General features: G+C 50.8%; 1 protein-coding gene across 1 annotated transcript in view; it reads left to right on the top strand.

Moving 5' to 3' along the window:
- The window catches only part of RPH3AL (rabphilin 3A like (without C2 domains)), a 137,490-nt gene that overhangs the window by 74,658 nt on the left and 37,314 nt on the right, over positions 1-25,518 (top strand). The window contains 1 exon segment of the mRNA XM_078068089.1: positions 8,163-8,249. Coding sequence (XP_077924215.1) covers positions 8,163-8,249 — 87 coding nt within the window.

The raw sequence follows: 25,518 nt of genomic DNA, 5'->3' as shown, positions 1-25,518 counted from the left end.
TAAAGTGCTCAATAAATGGTGGCTATTATCATTATTATGAGTTGTAATTCTAAGTAACCATGCAGCAGGGAGCAAGATGGATGGAAGCCGGCTCCCTCCACCACCTGGGCTTTTCCCTGCCCTCACTACCCCCTGACAGAGTGGGGCTGGAGAGCGGCAGGCCGCCGTGTGACGTGGTACTCCTGGGAGACCATCGGCCTGAGCCTCGTCCCCCAGGGATTCGGGTGGAGCCCCCTGGGCCTGTGGCTAGGAGTCTGGGGGACGAGATGTCCTCAGCCACGGCTCAGGCGCTGCCAGCCCCAGGAACCCAGGCTGGCAAGAGTTCTTCCCCTGGGCTGGAAGGAGCTAATCAGGGCTCAGGGATTCTAGGCTCAGACCTTGTCGGAGCCAAGCAGGGGAGAAGCCAGCTGTGTTCAGAGCTTATGGAAGGCCTGATGGTAGAGCTCCACTGACCGTTATGTTCCTTCTCCCTCGGCTGGTTGGCTCAGTGACAAGCGAGCCCTGAGGTGCACACCAGGCCCAGGAGATTTTAGGAGGGTTGTGTTCAGGGACCTGATAGAACCGTTCTCAGAGGAGTGGCAAGTTCATATGAATGTTGTTTCCTGTTTGTCTGGAAGAGAGGCAAAAATCAGACACACAGTTTCTGGTCTGAGAGGTGATGCTGAGGATAAGCAGGACCAGAAAGAGCGGGGCTGAGGGGATAGGTGGGGCGGCGTCCGCCCACCCCCCCACCAGCCTGGCAGCTTCATCTTGCCCAAAGTAGCCCATGACCGCGTCAGACGCACACGGTGGGGCACGAGCACAGAGATGATCCAGAGCCACATCCAAGCACGATTTCTATGCGCTCATGAATGTTAAAAATCCAGAGCTGCTTCTGTTGCTTTTTCGACCCCCCTCTGCACTCAGGGCTCGGTGCTCACTGGCTGGAGTGAGGTGTTTTGGAAACTAGTCCTGAAATCTGCAGTGCTTCCTTTCAATTGGGAGAGGCAGCTGGGGGCTGGGGGCGGCGGGTGCCTGACCGGCAGGCGTCAGCGGCTCATCTGGAGGGGGTGGGCCTGCTCAAAGCTGGCCGTGCAGCCTCCCGGAAGCCTGGGTGAAGAGGGGACACCTGGCCCTGTGTGGTCATGCACCTGCCACCTGCAGCGAGGATGGAGAGAGCTGGTGTGTCCCTGGCCCGGCCTTACGGCGGGAGGCACAGAGAGAGTTGACTTCCTCCCGAAATTCTTCTCCTGTTCCTTCCTGGCTTCTGTCTCAGATGGAGCAGCAGATGGCTGGCGTTCTTGAGGCTGCACGTCTTTGGGCCTGAGTGACTCGGTACTTGCAGATGCTCAGGGCTGAGGTCAGTGTGCCCCCAGCCCCACTGGCCCCCGGGCTGTGTCCTGGTGAATGGAAAGGAGGTGGCGCCCGGCTGTGTCTTCTCCCACTTGAGGCTTGACCTAGTCCACAGCTCTGGAGGAGGGGCTGGCTCTGCCGTCACTTGGGGGCGGGGGTGGGGGTAAAGGCTTGGATAAGTGTCTGTCTGGGCAGCCGCTCAGGGCTCAGATAGCATGGGGTTCCCATCCCAGCTCCCCGTGGTCAAGTTCTTTAACCTCAAGCCTCAGGTACCTCATGTATAAAACAGGGACAATAATACCCACCTCCTAGGTTATTACGAAAATTAATAAGGTTCTACATAAAACACGTAATTTGGTGCCTGGTGTAGCATAAGTGGTCGGTGTGTGAATATTTATAATACGTACATTGGTATCTCAGCAATCTAGTCACCTGGCAGCAGGACCTAGGTTCCAGATCACTTCTGGCCCACAGGGGCTGGGGAAGCCCCTCCAAACCTGGCTCATGTCTCTGGGGCTGAGCAGGGCTGAGCCTATGATCTGGGGGGTCAGGGACTCAGTGACACCATCTGGGAGAGGCTGGGGGACGAGGCTGACGATCCACATTTGAGCCACAGTCGACCAAAAAGTCTGTTCCTGCCCATTTGTGCGTGGGCTTTCAGCTTCTTGAATCCATCCTGACCCACAAAAATCCAGATCTGGTCAAAAAATGAACTTGGGGCAAGTGATTTCCCAAAGCATTTAGCATAGGCTTCCTTTAAATAGGAATTCTGCTTATCCATTGAAAATAGATTTTGACTTAGCACAATTTGATTTACATTTGGGGTGCTATCCTTCCATATATTTTTCTGTGCATATATTGACTTCTAAATAGATACAGGCACTTATACATATTTATATGGTAGAGCATCACACTATGCATACTGTTTATAACATGCTTTTTAGATTTAATTTATTGTGAGTGTTGCTCCATTTCAGTATGAATACAGCTTCGCTGTGATTGTTTTCACTTTTTTCAGTTTGCGTCGTCAGCATTTTTATTGCTGCATAGCTTTCCCCAAAACGCGACTAGATTGTTCCTTGTTGAGGATTTGATCTTGAGCCCTGGGAGCACATTGTGTGGCATGAGGGGCACACTTGCGGGCTTGCTCCTCCCATCACTTCGCGAAGGTGCTGCAGACATTCGGGTGGGGCCGTGTCTTCCCTCAGTCCCCGGGGACGGACGGGACGGACGGCCGCTCGGTGAGCAGCACAGCGGTGTGGGTCCTCACGAGGGCGTCTCAGCTACAAATCAGCCTCGGATGATCGGAACGCTCGGGGAAGTCCTTTTCTAGATGAGTCTTGCCAGTTCATAAACTCCTCCATTCGGTGGGACACTCATTGAGCCATTGAGGACAAGGGGTCATGCCCTGTTTGTCCCCTTCCTTCTTAGAACAGAGCCTTACATCCGGTGTCAAATGTTTGCTGAATTGAAGCATCAAATATTTGCAGATGAACCATCTTAAGTATTATCTCTACAGCGCTGCATACACGTTCTGGCCTCCTTGCATGGAACATTTGGGCACATTTTCATCTCTCTCTGCTTGGCTGAGCATCACAAACGGGGCTTTCTGTGTGGTGAGTGATGATGCCGTGAAGCCCTCAGGATCTGTTGAGGGCTGTGTGGTGGTTTCCCGCTTGCTAACTGCTCCCCAGCCTCTGCTCCTGTGAGGTGTTGGGGTCTGCATGCCCAGCAGTGTCCTTCCCGCCCGGCGCTGGTCCCGTGCCCCCTTCCTTCTCCTGACTGGCAGCAGCGTGGGAACCCCCACGGAGCATGGGTTCTCCCTGAAATGGGCCGGGGGGCTCACAATGAGGAGGTGAAGGTCTGGCCTGGGAGTAAAATGCTTGAGCTGGGCTGCCTGGGGGCTCACAGACCTTCTTGTACTTCCGCTGCTTGGCTGTGGTGTGGGAGGGGGAAGGTGTTGGATTGCGGTGCGGGGGCTTCGGGGAGTAGAGGGGTAACCGAAGTGGCCCGGATGATGAGGATGTCGAAGAGGGCACCTGATCGGACCGTGGAATGAGTCTGCATACACAGGTGGCCTGCAGGATGTACCCCTGGGGATGCAGGCAGAAGCGGTCATGTGGAGGGTGGGGGACACATCCCTCCCCTCCCTCATCCCCCCCCCACTGTCCTTAACAAAAGACCCTCGGTGTCGTTTCCTCTGTGACTGGGTCAGCCTGGATTCACGCCCCGTACCCTGAGCGCGAGGCCCACCCGGCCAGCCGTCCTACCACCTCAGACACTCTGCCCCACGTACGGGCTCTCCCGTTGCCCTGCTGGTGAGCACCACGTGGTGTGGACGGGAGCGCAGCCCGGCTTGTGCTGCACGCTGTTTCTTGTCTCTGGGTGTCTCGTCTCCCCAACAGATTGGCACGTTCTGCAAAGGGCTGTGTCTTGCCTTCTCAATGATAATACTAGAAGTATCTGCTATTTCTTTGTTCATTCATTCCACAAACATTCATTGTGCCGGTCACTGGAAACAGGAAAGTGAACAGAAATAGACGTGGCCTCTGACAGCCTAGTAGATGCAGTGATAGTCACCACACAAATGAGGGTAAAAATCTTGGCCCTGACAGTGGAGGAAAAGAGGCAAGAGCCTGTTATGGAAGCTCCAATGGGGTAAGAAATCAGGGAAGACTTCCTTGAAGAAGTGGTGCTTTTTGCTGAGGTCTGAAGGATGCATAGGTTAATGATAAAAGAGTGTGGCCAAGTGTATCCCAGACAGAGGGAACAGCATATGCAAAGGTCCCGTGGCAGAAGAAGCAAGTGAGGACCAGGGACTGAAGGCAAGCCCACATGGCTAGGTCTCAGAGCATGGAGATCAAGGGGAGAGGGGTGTGAGCTGAGGCAGACGAGGAGGGTCCAGCCCGAGCAGGCATGACACGCCATGTAAAAGCAGGTGATCTTTATCCAGAGAACAACAAGAAGTCTCTGGAGGCTTGTAAGCCGGCAGGGACAGCAGAAATGACATGATTAGATTTGCATCTTGAAAAGATCACTCCTGCTGTGCCGGGAACTCACTGGAGGCTGGCCAAAGTGGGGGTGAGGGGATGTGCTGGGCGGCCGTGGTGCAAGCCTGGCACTGGAGAGGACCTCAGTGTGGACCGGGGGGCGTGGGGGGGGGGAGGTGACAGTGCCAAGTGAGATGTAGCTTCCTCAGTGATGGATTGTGTGATGGGAATGAGGGAGGGTGAGAACCAAGGATGGTTCCGGCTTTGGGCCTGTGTGACTGATGGGTGCTGGCACCCTTCGATGAGACAGGTGTGCAGGAAAGAACTGTGGTTGTTGCTGCTCTTTACCACACAGTACGCTAAGCACTTTCATGAATCATCTCCCTCGATCCTCCCAACAGCGGGAGTCTGCCTGTTACCACCGTTTTACGGGCAAAGAATGAGGCTCAGACAAACAAGCCCAAGGTTGCATCCATATGGCAGATTGCGCTTTCCTGCCCCCAAAGCCTGTGTCCTGTGCCCTGAGCCACCCCCTCTGAGCTGGAATACATATTTGCAGGAGGGCATGGAGGGAAAGAAGAGAGAGCCCATGCAGGCTGCAGGCCTGGAGCTTTGTTGCTTGTGCTCGGAGGCCGACCCAGGAGCTAGACTTGTATGGTTTAATGCCCACACAGTTGCAGGCTGCAGGAAGCAAGAGACAGCCAAGGCCAGGAAGCTGGTGCTCGCTCCCCTGGGGCAATTCCGCTCAGTGGAGGCCCATCTCAGGCAGGGAAGCAAGGGACCACGCCAGGCCCCGAGACCGTCCCTGACATAATGGTGCAGTGTTTCCTTTGCACCGAGTCGATATCATGGCCGGCTTGCCCTCTCTGTCCCTGGCTTTTTAAAATGCCACCTGCCTAATTTTCTTTATTGGCACCTCGGAACAAAGACCAAGCCCATAAGGAGAAAAGGCTCATTATTCTCTTACTGATCCGAGATTTAATAGAGCAGCAATTGTATGTTATTTGAACTGGAGCGTGTTATCTTTTTGCTGGCCCGGATTCCCCATCCAGAGACACTGCAGGCCCATGAAGACGACAGAGAGGTGGCGAGAACTGGGGGCTCCGCAGTGTTGGCTGGTAGCCTGAAAACAGCCTTGTGCGTGGGCTGGGGCAGGCGCATCCTATCGGGCTACCCCGACCCTCCACAGCACCCCACAGGACAAGAAGCAGCAGGGACATTTGGGACATGCAACCCATCCCTCTTCCTGCCCTTCCAGACTGGGAATTGACCAACAGCCTTTGACCCAGCCTCTGGAGGGCGACTGGTCCAAGCCGCTGCTGTCCCCAGGCTGGGCGGGTCTGCAGCCCGTGGTCTGTGGGGAGAAGACAACACAGCTGTTCTGCACTCTCTCCTAGTTTCTTGCATTGCCCCCAGCAGCACAGATGTTCATCCAACCAGATATTTATTGAGGGCATGTGCATGCCCATCCTCCCAGCCTCACTTCCAAGTGTTTGCTTCTAGAACCCGCGTCATGCAACTGATGAGCAGTGTGGCTGCTCCCCCATCCCCAGCAAAGCCTTGTCCCAGGGTCATCCCACCTTGCCTTCTCTGCCTATTCAAGAGGCATCAGCCACGCTCCCGGGGACATGAACCCTGGAGAGCTATGGGCACCAGCTGGGCTCCTGGGCTGGGGAGGGAGTTACCCAGCTCTCCTGAGGTCTGGAAGAAGGAAGCCTCCTAAATCCTGACTGTCCCCAGCTAGCTGGGGGGTCTCAGACAGTCTTGAACACTTCTGAGCCTCAGTTTTCTCATCCTTATAGTGGAGATCATGACACCCCCCTCATTCATACTTTGTCTCCAGGGTCCCAGTGCTTGGCACCTGCCATTGTCCAGTAAATGGTGGTAACTGGTCCTCTGTCCTCTCGTTATTCCTCACACCTTCATCTTACTGGGAGGGGGCAGAGTAAGCTTGGAGGGTGAGCCATCATCCTACCCACTGAGCAGTAGAACAATCTCGCCTCACTGGGAGGGCCACCCTTACTTCCACACGTGTACCATTTATATGAGATGGTGGGAATTAGCAAGGAAAACAGCCAGCTGGCTTCAGCACTTCCTTCCTCTCTCTTTACCCCCAGCAAGAAAGGCCTGTGTTGTGTTTTTCTGAGGCCCACCTCGTGGGCTTATGGGGGCCCCCTGTCCTCGGGATAGAATGGTTGTTGGGAGGGTAGGGACAGTCCCCAGACCAGCTCAGGGATGGCAGCTAGGGGCTTCTGGGAGACAGGCCGTGGGCCCCTGTCACACATCCCAAACCCAGGCCTGGTACGGACGTGGCCGGGCCTCCTCCCGCTCCGAGGGACCATGGGAGCCCAGAGGGAGAACAGCAGAGTAGTGAGCACCCCAGACAGCACTCGCTGACCCCTTCCCAGATGGCCTGCACCCCCAGACACCCCACGCTTAGGGCCTTCACGAGAGCTGGCCAGGGGCCCCAGTTGTGACTGGGATGGACTTCCTTCTAGCCCAGACAGACGAGAGCTTGAAGCAGGTTGCATTTCATTTGGAGAAATAAAAGGGACATTTCTCATACCTGCGTGTTGAATGGTAGCAAGTGTCTACCCCCCCCCCCCCCCCCCCCGCCCCATATGTATCCGAGCTTTCCTTCTGCGGAGAGCTGGCCCCAGCCTCCTGCAGTGCTGGGCTCAGCCGCCTGATCGGGTGGTGACGACATGCTCTGGGAAGCCAAGTCGGTGACATTTCCCTCTCAGAGGAGAGTGTGCTCCTTGCTCAGTTGGCAGCCTGCAGAAAAGGCCAGGCTACAGATCTCGCCTTCCCCAGGCGGCGGGAGGCAGGAGAGAGCCCCCAGCCTGGCAGGGACCGGGCAGCTTCCGCGTGGTAGGCAGATTGATCAGCTGGTGGGACAGCTGTCTGAGGAGGACACGCAGCCGCTGAATCATACTCTGCCTGGGTTACCTGGAAACAGGTCTCAGCCCCACCAAGTCCCCCTCTGCCTCCCTGCGAATTTCATCTGCCTTGCCCACCCCTGCTGGTTGCTGTGTGTTTCAGAGAAGCGAGATGTGGTTGCAGAAGTCAGGAACTTCAGCCAACACTGTAGAAGGAAAAACACTGCAGAAACTAGGTTTGGGATACTTAGGCATCTGGAAAAAATTATAGAATGGCCCTAAAGTCAGACCTGAGTCCATTACTTAGCTGCTGCGTGAACTTGGGCAAATTTTCCAACTACTCTGAGCCCCGGGTTGCTCACCTGTGAAACGGGCCTCATACATAATAGGGTTCCTGGAATCATTCCGTGGGCAACGTGGCATAAAGCTGCCACTGGTGTTTCTCACTAGATCATCTCCTCCCCTCGTCAGGCACGCGTGTGAGGTCTTTGTGCGGTTGTATACAGATGTGTGTGCTCTTTGTTGAAAAAGATCATTTTCTGCCCACGTTACCAGGTGTCGGCACAATCGGCTAAGTCAAGGCCACATCAGATTCTGTTCTGTCTGCCTGGATCTTCCTCTGGTATCAGGCATTTGGGTTGTTTCCAGTTCTTTGCTATGGAAAATGATGCAGCTGTGAATATCAGCTTCTTTTTTTTTTTTATGTGATCCTAACAGAACGCAATGGGGGTGGGGTGGGGAATTTCTTTCGTGGCGATCCACGGATGGGCATATCCATTGTGCCCCAAAGCCAGCTACAGAGTTCAGATGATCTGTGCCCTTTGAGTTATGTACTCTGCTGGTCTGAGACTAACACCATCCCCTTGGAAGATGCCAGAGGGTTCCTTGGTTAGTTTCTCACCCCCTCAGATGAAGAGGAAGTGGCCGAAGTGCTTACATTCCCATGTCCTCTCTCTTGTAGAAAGTCTGCACCAAATGTGGGATCGAGGCCTCCCCCGGCCAGAAGCGGCCTCTGTGGCTGTGTAAGATCTGCAGTGAGCAGAGAGAGGTAGGATGCCCAGGGCAACCGGTGGGGGTGGGCTGGGGCGGGTGTGAGTGGACTTGGGATTGGGGAAATTCATGGTTGGTCTCTGGGAGGGCCTTCTCTAGAGGCCAAGCAGGACTCACCAAGGATGGCCAGGGAGAAGGGCGGGGAGGGCTGGCCTGCCTGCTTGCCTGTTCCACGGTGCAGAGCGGGCAGTGGGCCCTGGTTGTGCTATGCCTGGGGGCTGTGGTTTCAGTGGGGAGTCCCTCACACTGAGTGTAGGTGCGTATAGTATTTTGTGCGTAATGGCTATCCTAGGCTGAGTGTTTACTATGCGCCCGGCAGTGCGCTGTTCTTTACATACCTAAACTCGTTTCATCTTGACACAACCCCATAGGCGAGAGCTATGATTATCCCCTTTTACTGGTGGAGAAATGGAGACACGAGAGGTGAAGTACCTTCCGGGCACAAGGCTACTTGGTGGGAGAGCTAGAAATCAAACACAGCCGTGGTCTGTTGTGATGATACCACCCCAAAGTCCCTTCTGGTACGAAGTTTCCATACTTCCAGTTCTGACCCCATTTTAGGAGAAGAAATCAAGGCTCACTGAGTTCTCTGAGGCAATCACAGATAGGGGACTCGAACTGTGTCTCCTAACCCCAAACCCAGGGCTCCGTTCACTGTACCAGGATCGGGGCTGAAACAGAGGATGTTGGCAGGCAGCTTCTCTCTGTGGCGGGTCACAGGATGGGGATTGTGCTAACAGAACAGCTGGGCACAAAGGGAGCATACCCCTGGTTTTCCAGATGTGGATTTATTTTTTTACTTATCTTGCTTGGCAACTGATATGGGCTTTTAATCTGAGGATCCATGAAAGGTCTTTAGTTATGGGATATTTTCAGCCATGCTGTCTTTGAATATGGCTCTGCGGCTAATGCATGTCTGCTCTCCTGGAAATCCTGTTGGATACATTGTTGAGCCTCAGTCCCTCCTCCAGGAACTCCCAACAGCTCTTTCTTGTTTCTTCCTTTATCCTTCTGGGATACTTTCTGGGTAGAGTCTTTAGTTCACTAAACCTTTGAGACTATCTCCCAACTGTTGGTTTTGTCCTTTGTCTTTCTTAGCGTCAGCTTTCCTCAAGTGTCTCGGAATTTGGGTTTGTATGCTCATCTTGAGTGGGAGTCAGTCCGTCTCCCTGCCCACCGCCTCCATCCAGATCTCCTTGCCAAGGGGTCTTGCGTTTCCTCCACCCAGGTCCTGGGTCCCCCCCCGCCACTGCTCCGCACCCCGCCAGTGCAAAGCCATGGGTCTTGTTAGTGATGGGTTGTGTGTCCACAGTGACAGTGGGATTATGCCCAGAGCTGGTCATCACAGGCTTGGGCAGGGAGGCCATCTCTCCTTTTTTCAGCCTCCTTCCCCAGGTGGGAAATCCCCTCACCAGCTCCCATTTTCAGTGGCTCTGGCTCGGGTGCCCCACCTCCCAGGCGGCACTTTTAGTCCCCGTACCCTGGAAGGCTAAGCTCCCAGCAGCCTCCACCTGCTTCTGGACCAGGAGCTCAGCAGGCTGTGCCTTTAGCCACTCGAAGTAATAACTGTTTGTATCTTATTTTTAAACACAGTTAAGTTTTCTTGTGGTTTTTATATTATTTTCATCTGTCACTGCTGTGTTTTTGGAACAGGGAAGGTCCTCAGAGTATGAACTAACATTCTGTCTTGCCTGGAGGTCCCTGATTTCTCACCCTGACATAGAGCTGAAAGCACGGATTTCCCAGAGGTGCTGTGAGAATTCAGCAAGGTCATTAAAGCGTACAAAGTGCACATAAATGTCTGACTTAGAATAAGAACTTCGTAGCATCAGAGGCCTCCCTCTCACCCGGCCAGAAATCCCCACTTTGAACCTGGGGTCCTTCTGGTCTTCGGGGGTCCCTTTTAAGATGCAGGTCTCCACCGTCCCAAGAGAGGAGATTCCTTCAGAGAGTACCTTGTGGCAGACACTTGGCAGGATGAAATGACGGTCATCCCCAAGCCGTGGGAGGACAGAGAGGAAGGAGCTGTCAGGGAAAAGGAGGTGGAAGACGAATTTAGCAAACGTAATGATTTAGTGGAGCACTCCGGAGGCAGCTGCCCCGGGCCAGCCCCCCTCAGGTCGCCCTCACCGCCCCCCTCCCGCCAACCGTCCTGAGCTGCCACATGCAGGGCCCACCACTGGCCCATCCTAATCTCCAGAGCCCAGAAAAGTCCAAAATAGCTTAGGATGAATTTTCTTATCTCTTCTAAGGCAAAGAATATGAGGCTGTGCAGTATGCTATCAGTTTGTCCTTGAATTTCTAGAGGCCGATACAACGTAGCCAGATCAGGAGTGCTCCAAGTTCCCTCTCTGCGCCCGCCCCCGGCACACCGCGCACAGTTAGGAGGTGTGGATGGGCCGCGCCCCCCGGCACACCGCGCACAGTTAGGAGGTGTGGATGGGCCGCGCCCCCCGGCACACCGCGCACAGTTAGGAGGTGTGGATGGGCCGCGCCCCCCGGCACACCGCGCACAGTTAGGAGGTGTGGATGGGCCGCGCCCCCCGGCACACCGCGCACAGTTAGGAGGTGTGGATGGGCCGCGCCCCCCGGCACACCGCGCACAGTTAGGAGGTGTGGATGGGCCGCGACGGTGCGCGTCTAGGAGGCTGCGTGCCTGTGGGGGCCATAGCCGGGGCCTGCATTTTCCCGCCTGCTTTGGGGGTGGGAGAGTGACAGGGTAATTGGTGTCCTCATGCCTTTTCATCTTAGAAAAAATTATCTAATCACAACAAAGAGATAGTTAAATAGAAAGAGCATTGAAAATGTCATTTTAAGTGCCACATAGAGCTGGTTCTGAGCCCGTGACAAAAATGTGGAATTCTGTCCTGCGGCAAAAGCCACATTCTGACGGGAGAACCTGAATTTTCTGATGGAAACTCATACCTCTGGGCCCAGATGCTCGGACTCATCTCTCCTTTTGACACTTCCCTCCTGCCCTCTCTGGCTGTAATTGTCCGGATTTTTTCTGGGTGCTGGTTAAAGGTCCCTGGGGCGGTCAGCTTGGTGTTGCTGCCTGTTCTGTGCACTTCGGCAGTAGAGCAGTGTGAACTTCAGCCCCGATCGAATGCATTTATCCATTGGAGCATCCAGCACGTATTTATTGAGCATCCTCTGTGCGCCAGAAAAAATAGCTCTTCTCGTGGGAGAGAGAGACCACAGACTTTGTAAATCCTGCCGTGTCACAGATGGCGACAAAGTGCTCAGGGTAAAGAGGAGGGTGCTGGGAACATGGGGGGTAGCTGCTGTATTTTATATGGCGGTCAGGGAAGGGCTCACAGATGAGATGACATGTTAGCACACTGTGTGGCTCTGTGATTAGAAAGTATTCCAAGTGGAGGGTACAGTGAGTGCAAAGGCCCTGGAGCAGGTGGGTCCTTGGTAGGTTTGAGGATCAGCAAGGAGGCCCGTGTGACTGGAAGAGGTCAGAGATGTGGCAGGGGTCAGAGCATGTTGGTCCTTGTAGACCATTGTTAGGACTTTGGCTTTTGCTGAGTGGAAGGGGGAGCCCTTGGAGGGGTCTTGAATAGAGGAGAGACATGACCTGAATCCCCTCCCTCTTTTTAAAAGGTACTCTGGCTATTGTTTTGAGAATAAATTGTGTACTATAATGTCAGAGTCAATATGATGGTGTTTCATCTCTCTTAGTTAATATTACCCCAGATATTTAAGTTCTTGGCTGTTGTCACTCTTAGAAGTTTTCATTTTTTTATTTTTATTTTTTTAGATCTTTTTTAATTTATTCATTTGAGAGAGAGAGAGAGTGCGAGCGAGAGCACAAGCAGGGGGTGGAGCAGAGGGAGAAGGAGAAGCAGACTTCCCGCTGAGCAGGGAGCCCAACACGGGGCTCGATCCCAGCACCCCGGGATCATAACCTGAGCCGAAGTCAAACGCTGAACCGACTGAGCCACCCAGGCACCCCTGTTGTTTTTATTTTTAAGTAATCTCTATGCCCAACGTGGGGCTCAAACTCACAACCCCAAGATCAAGAGTCACATGCTCCCCCAACTGAGCCAGCCAGGTGCCCTGAAGTTTTCATCTTTTTTTAACATTACATACATTGTACTCTTTTCTGATTATGAAATTAATATGGATTATTGACATTTACAGTGTATCAAAAAGCATAAGAAATACACACCCCCAATTGAAAATCTTATGATCCAGAGACAATAACTGCTAACATCTTGGCATGTTTACTTCTGATCTTTTTTCTGCCTTTTTTCTTTATATTGTTGAACCTATGTTTTAAAATTAACATACCGGGGTGCCTGGGTGGCTCAGTCATTAAGCATCTGCCTTTGGCTCAGGTCATGATCCCGGGGTCCTGGGATCGAGCCCTGCATCGGGCTCCCTTCTCGGTGGGGAGCCTGCTTCTCCCTCTCCCACTCCCCCTGCTTGTGTTCCCTCTCTCGCTGTGTCTCTCTCTGTCAAATAATAAAATCTTTAAAAAAAAAATAAATAAATAAATAAAATAAAATTAACATATCATAAGTAGTTTTCAGCATAATCAGTAACTCTAATTTGTAAACATTCTGTCAGATGGCTACTTCTGCTAATTTAGGATATCTAAGTTATTTCCTTTTTTTCCTTCTTATTAACAATCACAGTAAATATCTGTACACAATTCTTTGCCTACATTTTAAATTATATCCTCAGAATGGATTCTTGGAAGGGAAAAATAAACACCAGCATTTATATTCCCTCTTTTCTTATAGACCCTAGTCACTACTTTTGATTTATCCCATAATTAGCTGGTATATAATTTTATATAATCGTAAATAAGGGCACATGGGTGGTATGTTTTCTCAGTCTTTTGCTATCTAATAATAACTCTTGTCTTTATTTTTTATTCTTTTAAGATTTAATTTTTTATTTATTGAGAGAGAGAGAGAGAGCAGGGGAGGGGCCAAGGAAGAGGGAAAGAGAGAATTCCAAGCAGACTCCCCGCTGAGCACAGAGCCCAACCTGGTGCTTGATCTCACAACCCTGAGATCATGACCTGAGCCGAATCAAGAGTTGATCACTTAACCGACTGAGCCACCCAGGCACCCAATAGCTCTTGTCTTTATACAAAAAAGATAGCTTGACTGATAGTAGAATTGATGATAATCTTTCCCACTCTAAATTCTGTGGGTTTGCCCCTGTTGTCTGCCAACCGCATGTGGAAAGAATCACCATGAGGGAGAGTTAGCAAATGTAACAAGTAGGATTGGTGTCCAGAGTACGGGAGAAAATAGAGAAACTAAAAGAGATATAAATACATTTTTTAAATTCGTGAAGTAAAAGAGATAAGAGAAGGAAGAGAAACCACATTGAACAAACAGGACCTTTGAAAAAGGAATCAGCAGGTGCGCCTGGGTGGCTCAGTCGGTTAAGCATCTGCCTTCGGCTCAGGTCATGATCCCAGGGTCCTGGAATCGAGCCCCACGTCGGGCTCCTTCCTCAGCGGGGAGCCTGCTTCTCCCTCTCCCTCTGCTTGCCACTCCACCTGCTTGTGCTCTCCCTCTCTCTATCTCTATCAAATAAATAAATAAAATCTTCAAAAAAAAAGAAAAAGAAAAAGGAATCAGCAAATTTGAAAAAGAACCACTGAACTGTTTTCATTTCTAAAAATGAAAAATGTTATTAATAAATTTAAAAACTCAATTGAACTGTACTTTGGTAATTTTCTAGAGCAATACGCCTTGTCATTCCCGTTAACAGCCACATAGGTTTCCTTATCATTAGCTTCTTATTGATTGTTTTTTATTTTTGATCCCTGGTTGGCACTCCCAACAGCCTGGAGTCCCAAGTCCCTATTTCTGCTGTACCAACTGTCATGAATATGATGTTTTTGTGACCACACAATACTACAGTCCTTACCCAATTCGCCTTTTTTCAACTTGCTGCTGTGTGAGCATTGGATCTCCCACCCCCCACCCCCCACCCCCCTCCCATCTCCATTCCCTCCTTGAACAGACACCCTCTGTAGTCACCTTCCTGATTTCCTTGTTGGCAAATTAATAAACTCGGACTTGTGTTTGAGATTTAAAGAACCAGAAGCGGGGGGTGACGCCTGGGTGGTGCAGTCGTGGAGCATCTGACTCTTGGTTTCAGGCTCAGCACCGAGTCAGCTTGGGTTTCTCTCTTTTCTCTCTGTCTCTCCCCTCCACTCTCTCTTTCTCTAAAATAAAGAAATAAATCTGAAAGAAAGAAAGAAAGAAAGAAAAAAGAGAAAAAGAAAGAAAAGAGAAGGAAGGAAGGAAGAAAAAGAAAGAAAGAAAGAAAAAGAAAGAAAAGAACGAATGAACAAACGAATGAACCAGAGGCGGGAATGAAGCAGCCCTGAGCAGACTGGTTAAATGGCCCATCAGGCCCCACCGTAGAACCCCACAGAGGACCTTGTGAGCCAGAGGACCGTTTTGAGGATGCAGCTGAGCCTCCAAGTAGATGAAGGCAAAACTGAAGGCAAAACTGAGAAAAAGAGAAGGCGGGATGACAAGATCCAATGCACAACAGAAAGTAGTTTTCATGGCAAGCACAGATATGGGGAGAAGTCTGAAGCCAGACTCTGCTTTTATTTCTCTCTAAATAACCTGGAGGTTGGGAAATTAAAATTTTTGTCTGGGTATGCCTAGGTCATTTTCATTGATTTTTGTCTAGAACAGACATACTTGGATCTTCGACTCCAGAAAGCATTTCAATTACGTTTTTGCTTATTGCTTTGTTCTCAACTATTCTCGTTTCTTCTTGGGGGTTTTAATTTGAAGGGTGCATTTCCATTCTCTGTCTTCTGTATCCATGGTCTTCTACCGGATCATTTTCAACTCCCCCATTCTGAAAAATCTTAAGGCTTTCCTTCTGCATCTCTGATTCCTTTTTTTGGGGGGGGGGGGGTCTGACTTTGGAGGTTTCCTGTGTTTGTCTCTGTGCATACACGCGAATCCGTCCACCTTCAGATGCTGGGAGCGCTCCAGACTCAGGATGTACCAGAGGCAGCACGTGCGCGGCTCACGAGCCCTTTCCTTTGTCTGGGATTTCGCTCCACGGAAGCAGCAACAGGACTCTTCTGTGACCCGGCCTTCTGGCCATCGGGACTAGGAAGGATGGAGAAATCTGCAGGCCTAGTCTGTTCTTCCTGCCTGTCCCTGCTCTCCCACTGTTGAGCCTTAAAGAAATACACCTTCCCAGATGCAGCTCGCTGTACCCCCTCCTTCCCACACCTGGTTCTTTTCTGGGAGTCTGTCTCCCATTGATGAAGACAGGGTTGGGGGAGGGAGGACAGCTCCTCTGCGGCCTCAAACCCACAGTCATGCTGCACCGGGAAGGCTGCCCAGGGGGCTTCGGACCCTGCCCCCTGATCCCCACCAGGTGGGCCAATGATGTGCTGCCTGCCCATCTGGCCCACTCTGTCGTCGGAGGGGAGACCAGCGGTATGTAGGTTGGCCGTCATATTCCTTCTTTGCTGGTGTCCTTGTGCCCTTTCTTCCCGTGCTTTTCTGACTGTGTTAGTGCAAGGTTAGGAGGGGCTGCGTCGGGGCTTCTAAAGACATGACGTTGCAAAAGCCGGAAATTATTTCATTTCTTGTTTAGCCTTTAATCCCGATTCATTAAAAAAAAAAAAAATACAGTGACTCACTCAGAGTTATACTGTAATCCATGGAAAAGTTAATTAGACTCTAAATTCTCCAGGATTCTGGAAGCCGTTCCTCTAGCCCCTTTTTAGAGGCTGTAGCTTTGGAGTAAGTCTTCTTTGAGGATGCAGGCAGTCTCTGAGCGGGCTGAGCTAGAAAGGGGAGAAGACCAATTTGTAAGCAATTGAAAGCTGATTAATACAATTAGAGCGTGTGCTTTGCCTTCCCAGTTTCACTCTGCATCCTGATTATAACTCAGCGGAGTCCAGGGCTGCACCAACACTTACTCTGTTTCCTGCAGTGCTCTGCATATAAAAGGTGCTCAGGAAATGTTTGCTGATTGAAAGAGACATTTGCAAAAAAGGAAAGCCGGCTCCCTGTTCAGATCACTTCAGAACCTTTTCCCAGCAGGGTGCTTTTGATTTCCCCCCGAAGTCTCATCACAGCTGGCCCTGGCCAGGGTCCAACATTGATGCCCGTTGGTGCTGAGTCTGTATTCTCACCTCCTGGCCCCTCTCTCCTGTTTGTTGACTGACTGAAAGAGGAATTTTTGAAGTTGGAAAGTGGCTTCCCATGGTGGTCTTTAAATCATCTCTAAATTGGGGTGCCTGGGTGGCTCAGATGGTTAAGCATCTGCCTTCGGCTCAGGTCATGATCCCAGGGTCCTGGGATCGAGCCCCTTATAGAGCCCTGCATCGGGGGGGTCCCAGCTCAGTGGGGAGTCTGCTTCTCTCTCTCCCTCTCCCCTGCTTGTTCTCTTTCTGTCTCTCTAATGAATAAATAAAATCTTTTTAAAAAAATCATCTCTAAATTGCTTCACCTGACAGTATAGCCCAGGTAAGCCCCTTGGGGGGATCCGCCTCGGCACAGGCCTGCAGAAGGCCAGGAGAAGTAGGGGCTCCCCCAACTGCAAGCCAGCGTGGGTGGGAAGCAGCCGGCGAGCCGAGCACCCTTGTGGCACCTGCCTCCCAGGCGGGCAGCCTGCGCTCACTGCAAGTTGCCATCTGCTTCCACACGCTGGTTCTCTCCTGGGCCTGCTGTTGCTTGCAGCTTGGATTTTTGTTGCAAACAGCTTTGCCAGAGGGCCCCCTGCGGAGGCCCATGAGTGCGCTCAGGGGTGGGTGGCTGGCGCTCGAGCAGGCAGGCGGGCCGTTGCTTGAGGGCCCCACCATCCGCGTCTGGCCCTGCGCTGGTGTCACAGCGTCCCAGGGGGACCCGGATGGTCATACTTCCTCAGTGTGTTGGTCACCTCCCACGCGCCGCAACTCTGCCGAGCAGACCATCAGTGCAGGCTCCTGGCCTCCCACACATGTGGAAGTGGCAGGAGGAGTAGGATCCTGGGGCCCACCAGCCCCTCTTCCTCCTGTGGGGGGAGGGCGCAGTCATCTCCCACCCACTTCTCTGCCCCTTACTTGGGGTGCCTACCTGTGCCTGTGTCTGTGCACTGGAGAGAGAACTTTCCTCTCTGAGATGCTGCCCAATCCAAGAGGACTTTCTCACCACTGTGCTCCAGTCCGCTGGCCCAGTTGTCCTGCCCATGCACGCCAGAGGAGTCCAGTCCGGCATTGAGTATGGACGTTAACCGAGCACCCACTGTGGGCCAGTCAGTGAATATCTAGCTTCAGCCTCTCAGGAGCCCGGTGAGGTACTCATTATTGTCCTTGTGTGACAGATGGGGAAACTGAGGCTTAGGGAAAGGAGGTCACTTGCCCAAAGACACCAGGTGGTAATTGATGGAGCCAGCAGTTGAAGCCAGTTCTGTTTATCTCTAAAGCTTCTCACAGCTCAGCTTTCTCTTCGTTCGTTCATTCATTCATTCATTCATTCATTCATCATTGAGGACTCACTATGTGCCAGCTACTATTTTAGGCCCTTGGAAAATAGCAGTGAACAAAACAGCCCAATAGCTGTACCTTGAGTTTACTTTCTAGCAGGGGCTGGGGGAGGATAGAGAGAACAGGCAATGAACATAACCAGGCTAATCGATAAGCAAATTGTATAGGCTGTTAGATTCTGAATGGGAAGAAGAAAGAGTAGAACAGGACGGAGGATCAGGAGTGGTGGGTGCAGGGTGGGGAGGGAGGCTGTGGGATTAAAAGCAGACCAGTCACCACATCACACTCGAATTAGGACAGCTGATATTTAAAAAGCAGGAAATAGGGGTGCCTGGGTGGCTCAGGTGGTTAAGCGTTTGCCTTCGGCTCAGGTCATGATCCCAGGGTCCTGGGATCAAGCCCCAGCTCCCGCTGAGCAGGGAGCCCGCTTCTCCCTCTCCCTCTGCTGCTCTTCCCCTCGCTTGTGCTCTCTCTCGCTCTTTCTGTCAAAGCAATACATAAAATCTTAAAAAAAAAAAAGAAAAGCAGAGAATAGCACATGTTGGTGAAGATGTGGAGAGATTGGCACCTTGCACGCTGCTGGGGGGAATGTGGAATAGTGCAGCCCCCGTGGACAACAATGTGGTGGCACCTCAGCAAATTAGTGATCTACCAATTCTCCTTCTGGGTATATAACCTAAAGAACTGAAAGCAGGGACTCAAACAGATATTGCTCACTACTGTTCGTTGCCACATTATTCACATCAGCCTGAAGGTGGAAACAGCCCAAGTGTCTCCTGCTGATGAACGGATAAACAAAATGTTGTATGTACCGATAATTATTCATAGTATTCAGTCGTAAAAAGAAATGGAATTCTGACACACACTACAACATGGAAGAACCTGGAGGACATTATGCTAAGGGAAATAAGCTAGACACAAAAGGACAAATATTGTAGGATCCCGCTTATGTGGGGTCCCTAGAGTAGTCAGACTCATAGAAAGTGGAATGGCGGGGGGCACCTGGGTGGCTCAGTTGGTTAAGCCACTGCCTTCGGCTCAGGTCATGATCCTGGAGTCCCGGGATCGAGTCCCACATCAGGCTCCCTGCTCAGCAGGGAGTCTGCTTCTCCCTCAGACCCTCCCCCTTCTCATGTTCTCTCTCTATCTCATTCTCTCTCTCAAATAAATAAATAAAATCTTTAAAAAAAAAAAAAAAGAAGTGGAATGGCAGTTGCCAGGGGCCAGGGGTTAGGGGAAGGAGGATTTACTCTTTCATGGGCACAGAGTTTCAGATGAGGATGAGAAAGGTCTAGAGACGGATGGCGGTGGCAGGAGCACAATCATGTGGATGTACTTAATGGCCCTGGACTGTGGAGCTAAAAATGGGCAGAATGGTAAGTTTTATATTATGAATATTTACCACAGTTTAAAAAAAGGAGGAGAGGGACACCTGGGTGCCTCAGTGGGTTAAGCGTCTGCCTTCGGCTCAGGTCATGATCCCGGGGTCCTGGGATTGAGCCCCGCATCAGGCTCCCTGCTCAACGGGGAGCCTGCTTCTCCCTCTCCCTCTGCTTGCCACTCCCCCTGCTTGTGCTCTTTCTCTCTGTTAAATAAATAGATAAAATCTTTAAAAAATAATAAAAATTTTAAAAGGGGGAGGGGTGGAGACTGACCAGGATGGACCTCTTTGAGAAGGTAAGATGTGAGCGAAGACCTAAAGAAGCTATGGCAGGGAGGCCAGGGTCTCTCTGGGGGAGGAGCTGTCCAGGATGGGGACACTGTGCCGACGTGTTCACAGAGCAGCGTGGAGCCAGTGAGATGCCCGGGCTGCCCAGTTCAAGGTCCTGGGTTCCACTGAGGCAGGGGCAGGGGGGCTTGACTGGGGGGAGGGGCCTTTGGCCATGGGGAGTAGGGAGATGGATTGACATGGCTGGCTATGAAGCCATACCAGGAGCATGGCCCACAGCTCCTCGTGCTTGGCTCTGTCATACCGTGGGCACCCCCCACTTACTCAGCCACCCCAAGGGGCTCAGCGGTTTGTGGGGTTGGGGAACTTGTGATGTGTGTGACCAACCTTGAGTATAATAAGGTGCAGTCCAGCTTCACTTGCCCTGTGGATATGTTGGTATGATAGTGTTGTGACACCACAACCCAGCTCCCCGCCCCCCGCTCTCCCGTTCCTGGGCCTCTGTGACCTGGTTTTCCTTGCTTATGATACCCTCCTGTATGTGTCCCTGGGGAGGTGGGGGAAAAGCTAGGGAGAAAGCATATAATTTGGTCATTTTCCTGCATTAATTTGAATAAAAGTGTGGATCATCAGATTTTCCTGCCCATTTTCAGATGCCAAATGACATTGGCTGGCACGATTGTGCCCCTCCCCCCAGCCAGCTGTCTTGCAGATGGAGACTAGGGAGTAGAGTGTGACTCCATCCTTCAGGAAGTATTTATTAAGATCCTAGGTGGTGCCCAGCCCTGGAAAAACACATCCATCCCCTCTTCTAAGGAAATAACTCAAGACATGACCTACCACAGTGCCAGAAAATCCCTCTATCAAAAAAGGAAGCAGAAAAGAACTGGCCTTTGTTGGGATCTTCCTCTGGGCCAGGCATGGGGCTCTGCATCCACATTTTCCAGCCAAATGGAAGTCTGGGACCTTAAGTGACAAGTCCAAGGTGATACAGCGAAGACCCGAAGAGCTGGGACTTGAACCTGGGCTGTCTGACAGGCTCTCGCCACTAGACCAGCTTCCTGCTCCTGATTTTCTACCAGACCAGTGAGCACTGCTCTCAAGAATAGGCCCTCAGCTCCTCCTGTTGCCGGACAGCTCCAGGGCTGGAGGGAGAAGGATGGATGAATAGAGGTGGTTCTCAGCCTCTCTCCCCTTCTTTGCCCAAGTAGTCATCCCCCACCCTCTGGGGGACTCCTGGCTTCCTGCCCTGCTTCTTGTTTCGACTTTGTAAGTCATTACATCCCAGACAGGCCGACGCACCCAGAACTGAAGCCCAGCCTGGCCCTGACCACTTTCCTCTCCAAACCTGGCTTTGGGTCCCAGCACCTGGTTGTCCCCTTGACCCTTGAACTTTGCCTGCTATTCCCAACCTGCATCAACTTGGGGGTCATATCACGGTCATGGGCCAGGTCCTGATGCTCCCTTGTCTACAAATTAGACCCATTCGGTAGGAGTCCCGGCTGGTTCATCTCCACACTGCACCTGGCACCTTACGAATATCATTTCCTATGCACGATGCTCCAACTCACACCCCACTCCGGGTTGTACGACCTAGAGAAACTCTCACAACGCTCCCCAGGAGACATGACCAAGAGTGCACATAGCAGCATATTTTGTAACAGCAAAAAAACCTGGAGACAACCCAAATGGCCTTTCATGGTGTAATGGATGGATAAATCGTGGCTGTGGAATAATATATAGCAGTGAAAAAAGAACAGCTAAACTCATCAAAGGATGAATTAAAAACACAAAAAGCAAAAGGAAAAAAAAAGTCACCAAACAATACCCAGTGATTCAAGAATATGATATTCAAAAACAAGTAATAGTAAATATTAATTTTATTTAGAAATGCACACATAAGTGTTTTTGTTGTTTTTTGTTTTTTGTTGTTTATTTATTTATTTTTTAAAGGTTTTATTTATTTATTTGACAGAGAGAGACACAGCGAGAAAGGGAACACAAGCAGGGGGAGTGGGAGAGGGAGAAGCAGGCTTCCCGCAGAGCAGGGAGCCCGATGCAGGGCTCGATCCCAGGACCCTGAGATCATGACCTGAGCCGAAGGCAGACGCTTAATGACAGAGCCACCCAGGCGCCCTTGTTTTGTTGTTTAATAAAAAAGCAAGGGATTGCTTAACACAAGATTCCCAGTGGTTACCTCTGGAAGACAGTGAGGGCTTAGAGAGGCTTCTCAGATTCAGTAATATTTAATTTCTCCATGAGTTCACAGGTGTTTACTTGAGTATGGTTCTTTGAAATATACTGTGTTTTCATGTACTTTCGTATGGATGCTGGATTTTCCAGCACACCCCTTAAAGATAACAAGGGATTGCGAAAACCAGACTCCAAAAAGTTTGAAGCACTGGTAGGAACAAAAACTTTAAAGATCCCCCAGAAGGCAGGGGGGAGGGAAGAGCCGAAAACAATGAGAGAGACCACAGTGACTCTGGAAGACAGGCAAGGCAATGGAACCTCTGAATTCTCGGTTTTCCCGGAGAAGGAGCAAGAGCAATGGGAAATGAAGCAACAATCAGATCCAGAGCTGAGGAAAGCGTTCCCGAGAGGCCCATGAGCCCTGCCAGGTATCGGTCAGCCCAGAAACGCTTTCACGTTGGCTTTGGAATACATTTCTGAGATTGTTTAAACACAGACATGTTTGTTGTTCTGGGAATTGAATCAAAATCACAAAGCTCCTCTGAAAAGACCTGGCTGGGTATAATTGGCCTGTCCAATTTTCTGATTCCAGCTCTATTCATTTCCTGCGTACGGCCCACTCCATCTGGGGACAGAGGCGGGCTTCGAGGCCAGACACGGCCGGCCGTAACGCGCTTGCCCTCAAATCTGGCTGGGACCAGGCAAGATAGTTAAATATTTGGGATGCAGAGGGATTTCAGGCTGCATGCAAATGAAGAGTGAGAGGGGGCCCTCAGGCCCTGTTGCCAAAGCGAGTAATTAACAACAGTTGTGAAAGCGGCTTTAGCCTGCGGGATTTGGTGACCTGGCAAGACCATTCTGCATACAGATGGCCTGTGGGACCGGAGAGAGAAGGAAGATGGGGGTTGCCTCTTCTCAGTGGCTTGCGGGGACCTTTCCACATCACAGGTAATGGGGAGATGCGGGGGCTAGGGCGGCACCCTGGGGGCACACAGCCCCGGAGTTGAGGCAGTGAGGAAGGGGTGAGGCCCGAGGTGGAGGTTGGCCCGCCCCACACAGCCCTGCAGCAGCTCCACTGTTGGGAGCCACCTCCCTCTGAAGCCGGCAAACACTCCTCACCAGTAATTGTGCGGAAGCCTCCCAGGAGCGAGCCCCTCCCAGGAGCGAGCCCCTCGCCAGGGGTTAATGGAAGCCAAAACATTTCCTTTGGTTCTGAAATAATCTAGCCAAGGTGTTTAAATGGTCTGTCAAGAAAACAGCACCTCAGAAGATTCTTTCTCACTCCCATTTTTTACGTTCCACTACGCTGCCAATTGCTTGCCTTCCAGACTGACCTGGTTGCTCAAAACCCACTTGAAATGAAAAAGAAAATTCACAAGGGCTCCCTCTTGCTCTTGGGCTGAGGGAGGAGCTGCCTGCGTTGGGGTTGGAGGAAGGGTCCTCTGTGTGCTCTGTCTCTGCTGGGGCTGAATTTCCAGCCCATCTCCTGACGAGGCGCAGGCCTGGCCCCCGTGTGGGGAGCCGGCCAGCCCTCAGCAGTACCCAGGAAGCAGGAGACTGTCCCGGACAGGGTGAGCTGGGGCCTAGAGGACAGCGGAGGCTTTTCTCCCAGGTCTCACTTAGCTTTCTGCTAACAGTCAGTTACGAGTTAGCACTTCCCAAGGGGTAAGTGGAGAGCCTGGGGTGGGAGGGGAGCTCTGTCCTGCTGCCCTGAGGCTTCTCAAAGCCCTTTGTTGGCTCGGGATTGCTAGGTTTCACCCCCCAGGCATTTGGGGGATGGAAAGAGGGAAGCCGGTCAGGACAGAACGGCTCCTTAAGGCAGAGCAAGAACACCCGCTCATGTGGTAGAAAACCTGGCCGTGGACCTCTTCCTGGGGGGGATTTATGCCCTGGGCCATGCATTTGCAACCACATGTGATCTTTTCTTCCGGTAGCTCTGTCTTAACACCTAGGAGGTGCTGAATAAATGTTATTTGAATGAACTAATATCTACTCACTCGTCTTCAGAGGTTGATTGCAGGCTTCAATCTTCTGAGGTAGGGGAAGCAAGCCGTGAGGAAAGGTGGCTGCTCTAAACTCAGTTTCTACAAAAGCCAAAATGGCAAGAACAAAGAGGAAATTTTCAAAACAACAAGAGAGAGATAGGGAATGAGGAGGGAGGAAGGAAGAGAAAGAAAAAGAAAACTCAGAAAACTTGGTATGACAGAACTTTCCCTAGTTTTAATTCTGCTGGTTGTCATAAATGGACAGATAAGTGTGTATATACATATATAAGTTTTTAAATATTAAGCCAGTATTTGTCTCATTGCTTACATTACAGTAGAAACAGTGTCTATTTAAACTCCTCTTGCCTCTGAGAATGAGGAGCCCAATGCTTTTTTCCAGCCACTTTTTAAAACTTATTTAAATTCAGTTAATTAACATATGATGTGTTACTAGTTTCAGAGGTAGAGTTCAGTGATTCATCAGTTGCATATAACACTCAGTGCTCATTACATCACATGTCCCCCTTAATGCCCATCACCCAGTTACCCCAACCCCCACCCACCTCACCTCCAGCAACCCTCCGTTTGTTTCCTATGACTAAGAGTCTCTTATGGTTTGTCTCCCTCTCTGATTTTGTCTTGTTTTATTTTTCCCTCCCTTCCCCATGCTCTTCTGTTTTGTTTCTTAAATTCCACATGAGTGAAATCATATGATAATTGTCTTTCTCTGATTGACTTATTTCACTTAGCATAATGCCCTCTGGTTCCATCCATGTTGTTGCAGATGGCAAGATTTCTTCTTTTTTTTTTTTTTTTTGATGGCTGAGTAATATTCCACATCTTCTTTATCCATAGTTTGGCTATTGTGGACATTGCTGCTATAAACAGTGGGGTGCAGGTGCCCCTTCGGATCACTGCATTTGTATCTTTGGGGTAAATACCAGTAGTGCAATTGCTGGATCATATGGTAGCTCTATTTTCAACTTTTTGAGAAACCTCCACACTGTTTTCCACAGTGGCTGCACCAGCTTGCATTCCCACCAACAGTGTAAGAGGGTTCCCCTTTCTCCGCATCCCCTCCAACATCTGTCGTTTCCTGACTTGTTAATTTTAGCAATTCTGACTGGTATGAAGTGGTATCTCATTGTGGTTTTGATTTGGATTTCCCTGATGCCGAGTGATGTTGAGCACTTTTTCATGTGTCTTGGCCATTTGTATATCTTTTTTTTTAAGATTTTATTTATTTATTTGACAGAGACAGAGATAGCGAGAGCAGGAACGCAAGCAGTGGGAGTGGGAGAGGGAGAAGCAGGCTTCCCGCCGAGCAGGGAGCCCTATGTGGGACTCGATCCCAGGACCCTGGGATCATGACCTGAGCCGAAGGCAGACGCTTAACGACTGAGCCACCCAGGCCCCCCATTTGTATACCTTCTTTGGAGAAATGTCTGTTCATGTCTTCTGCCTATTTCTTAACTGGATTATGTGTTCTTTGGGTATTGAGTTTGATAAATTCTTTATAGATTTTGGATACTAGCCCTTTATCTGATAGGTCATTTGCAAATATCTTCTCCCATTCTGGCGGTTGTCTTTTGGTTTTGTCGACTGTTTCATTTGCTGTGCAAAAGCTTTTTATCTTGATGAAGTCCCAGTACTTCATTTTTGTCTTTGTTTCCCTTAACCTTTGGCTGCATGTCTAGCAAGAAGTTGCTGCAGCTGAGGTCAAAGAGGTTGCTGCCTGTGTTCTCCTCAAGGATTTCGATGGACTCCTGTCTCACATTGAGGTCTCATCCATTTTGAGTTTATTTTTGTGTGTGGTGTAAAGAAATGGTCCAGTTTCATTCTTCTGCATGTGGCTGTCCAATTTTCCCAACACCATTTGTTGAAGAGACTGTCTTTTTTCCATTGGACATTCTTTTCTGCTTTGTCGAAGATT

The sequence above is a fragment of the Halichoerus grypus genome, chromosome 2 (genome assembly GCF_964656455.1).
Source record: "Halichoerus grypus chromosome 2, mHalGry1.hap1.1, whole genome shotgun sequence".
Classification (NCBI taxonomy): domain Eukaryota; kingdom Metazoa; phylum Chordata; class Mammalia; order Carnivora; family Phocidae; genus Halichoerus; species Halichoerus grypus.
This window is presented reverse-complemented; position numbering and strand designations above follow the sequence as displayed.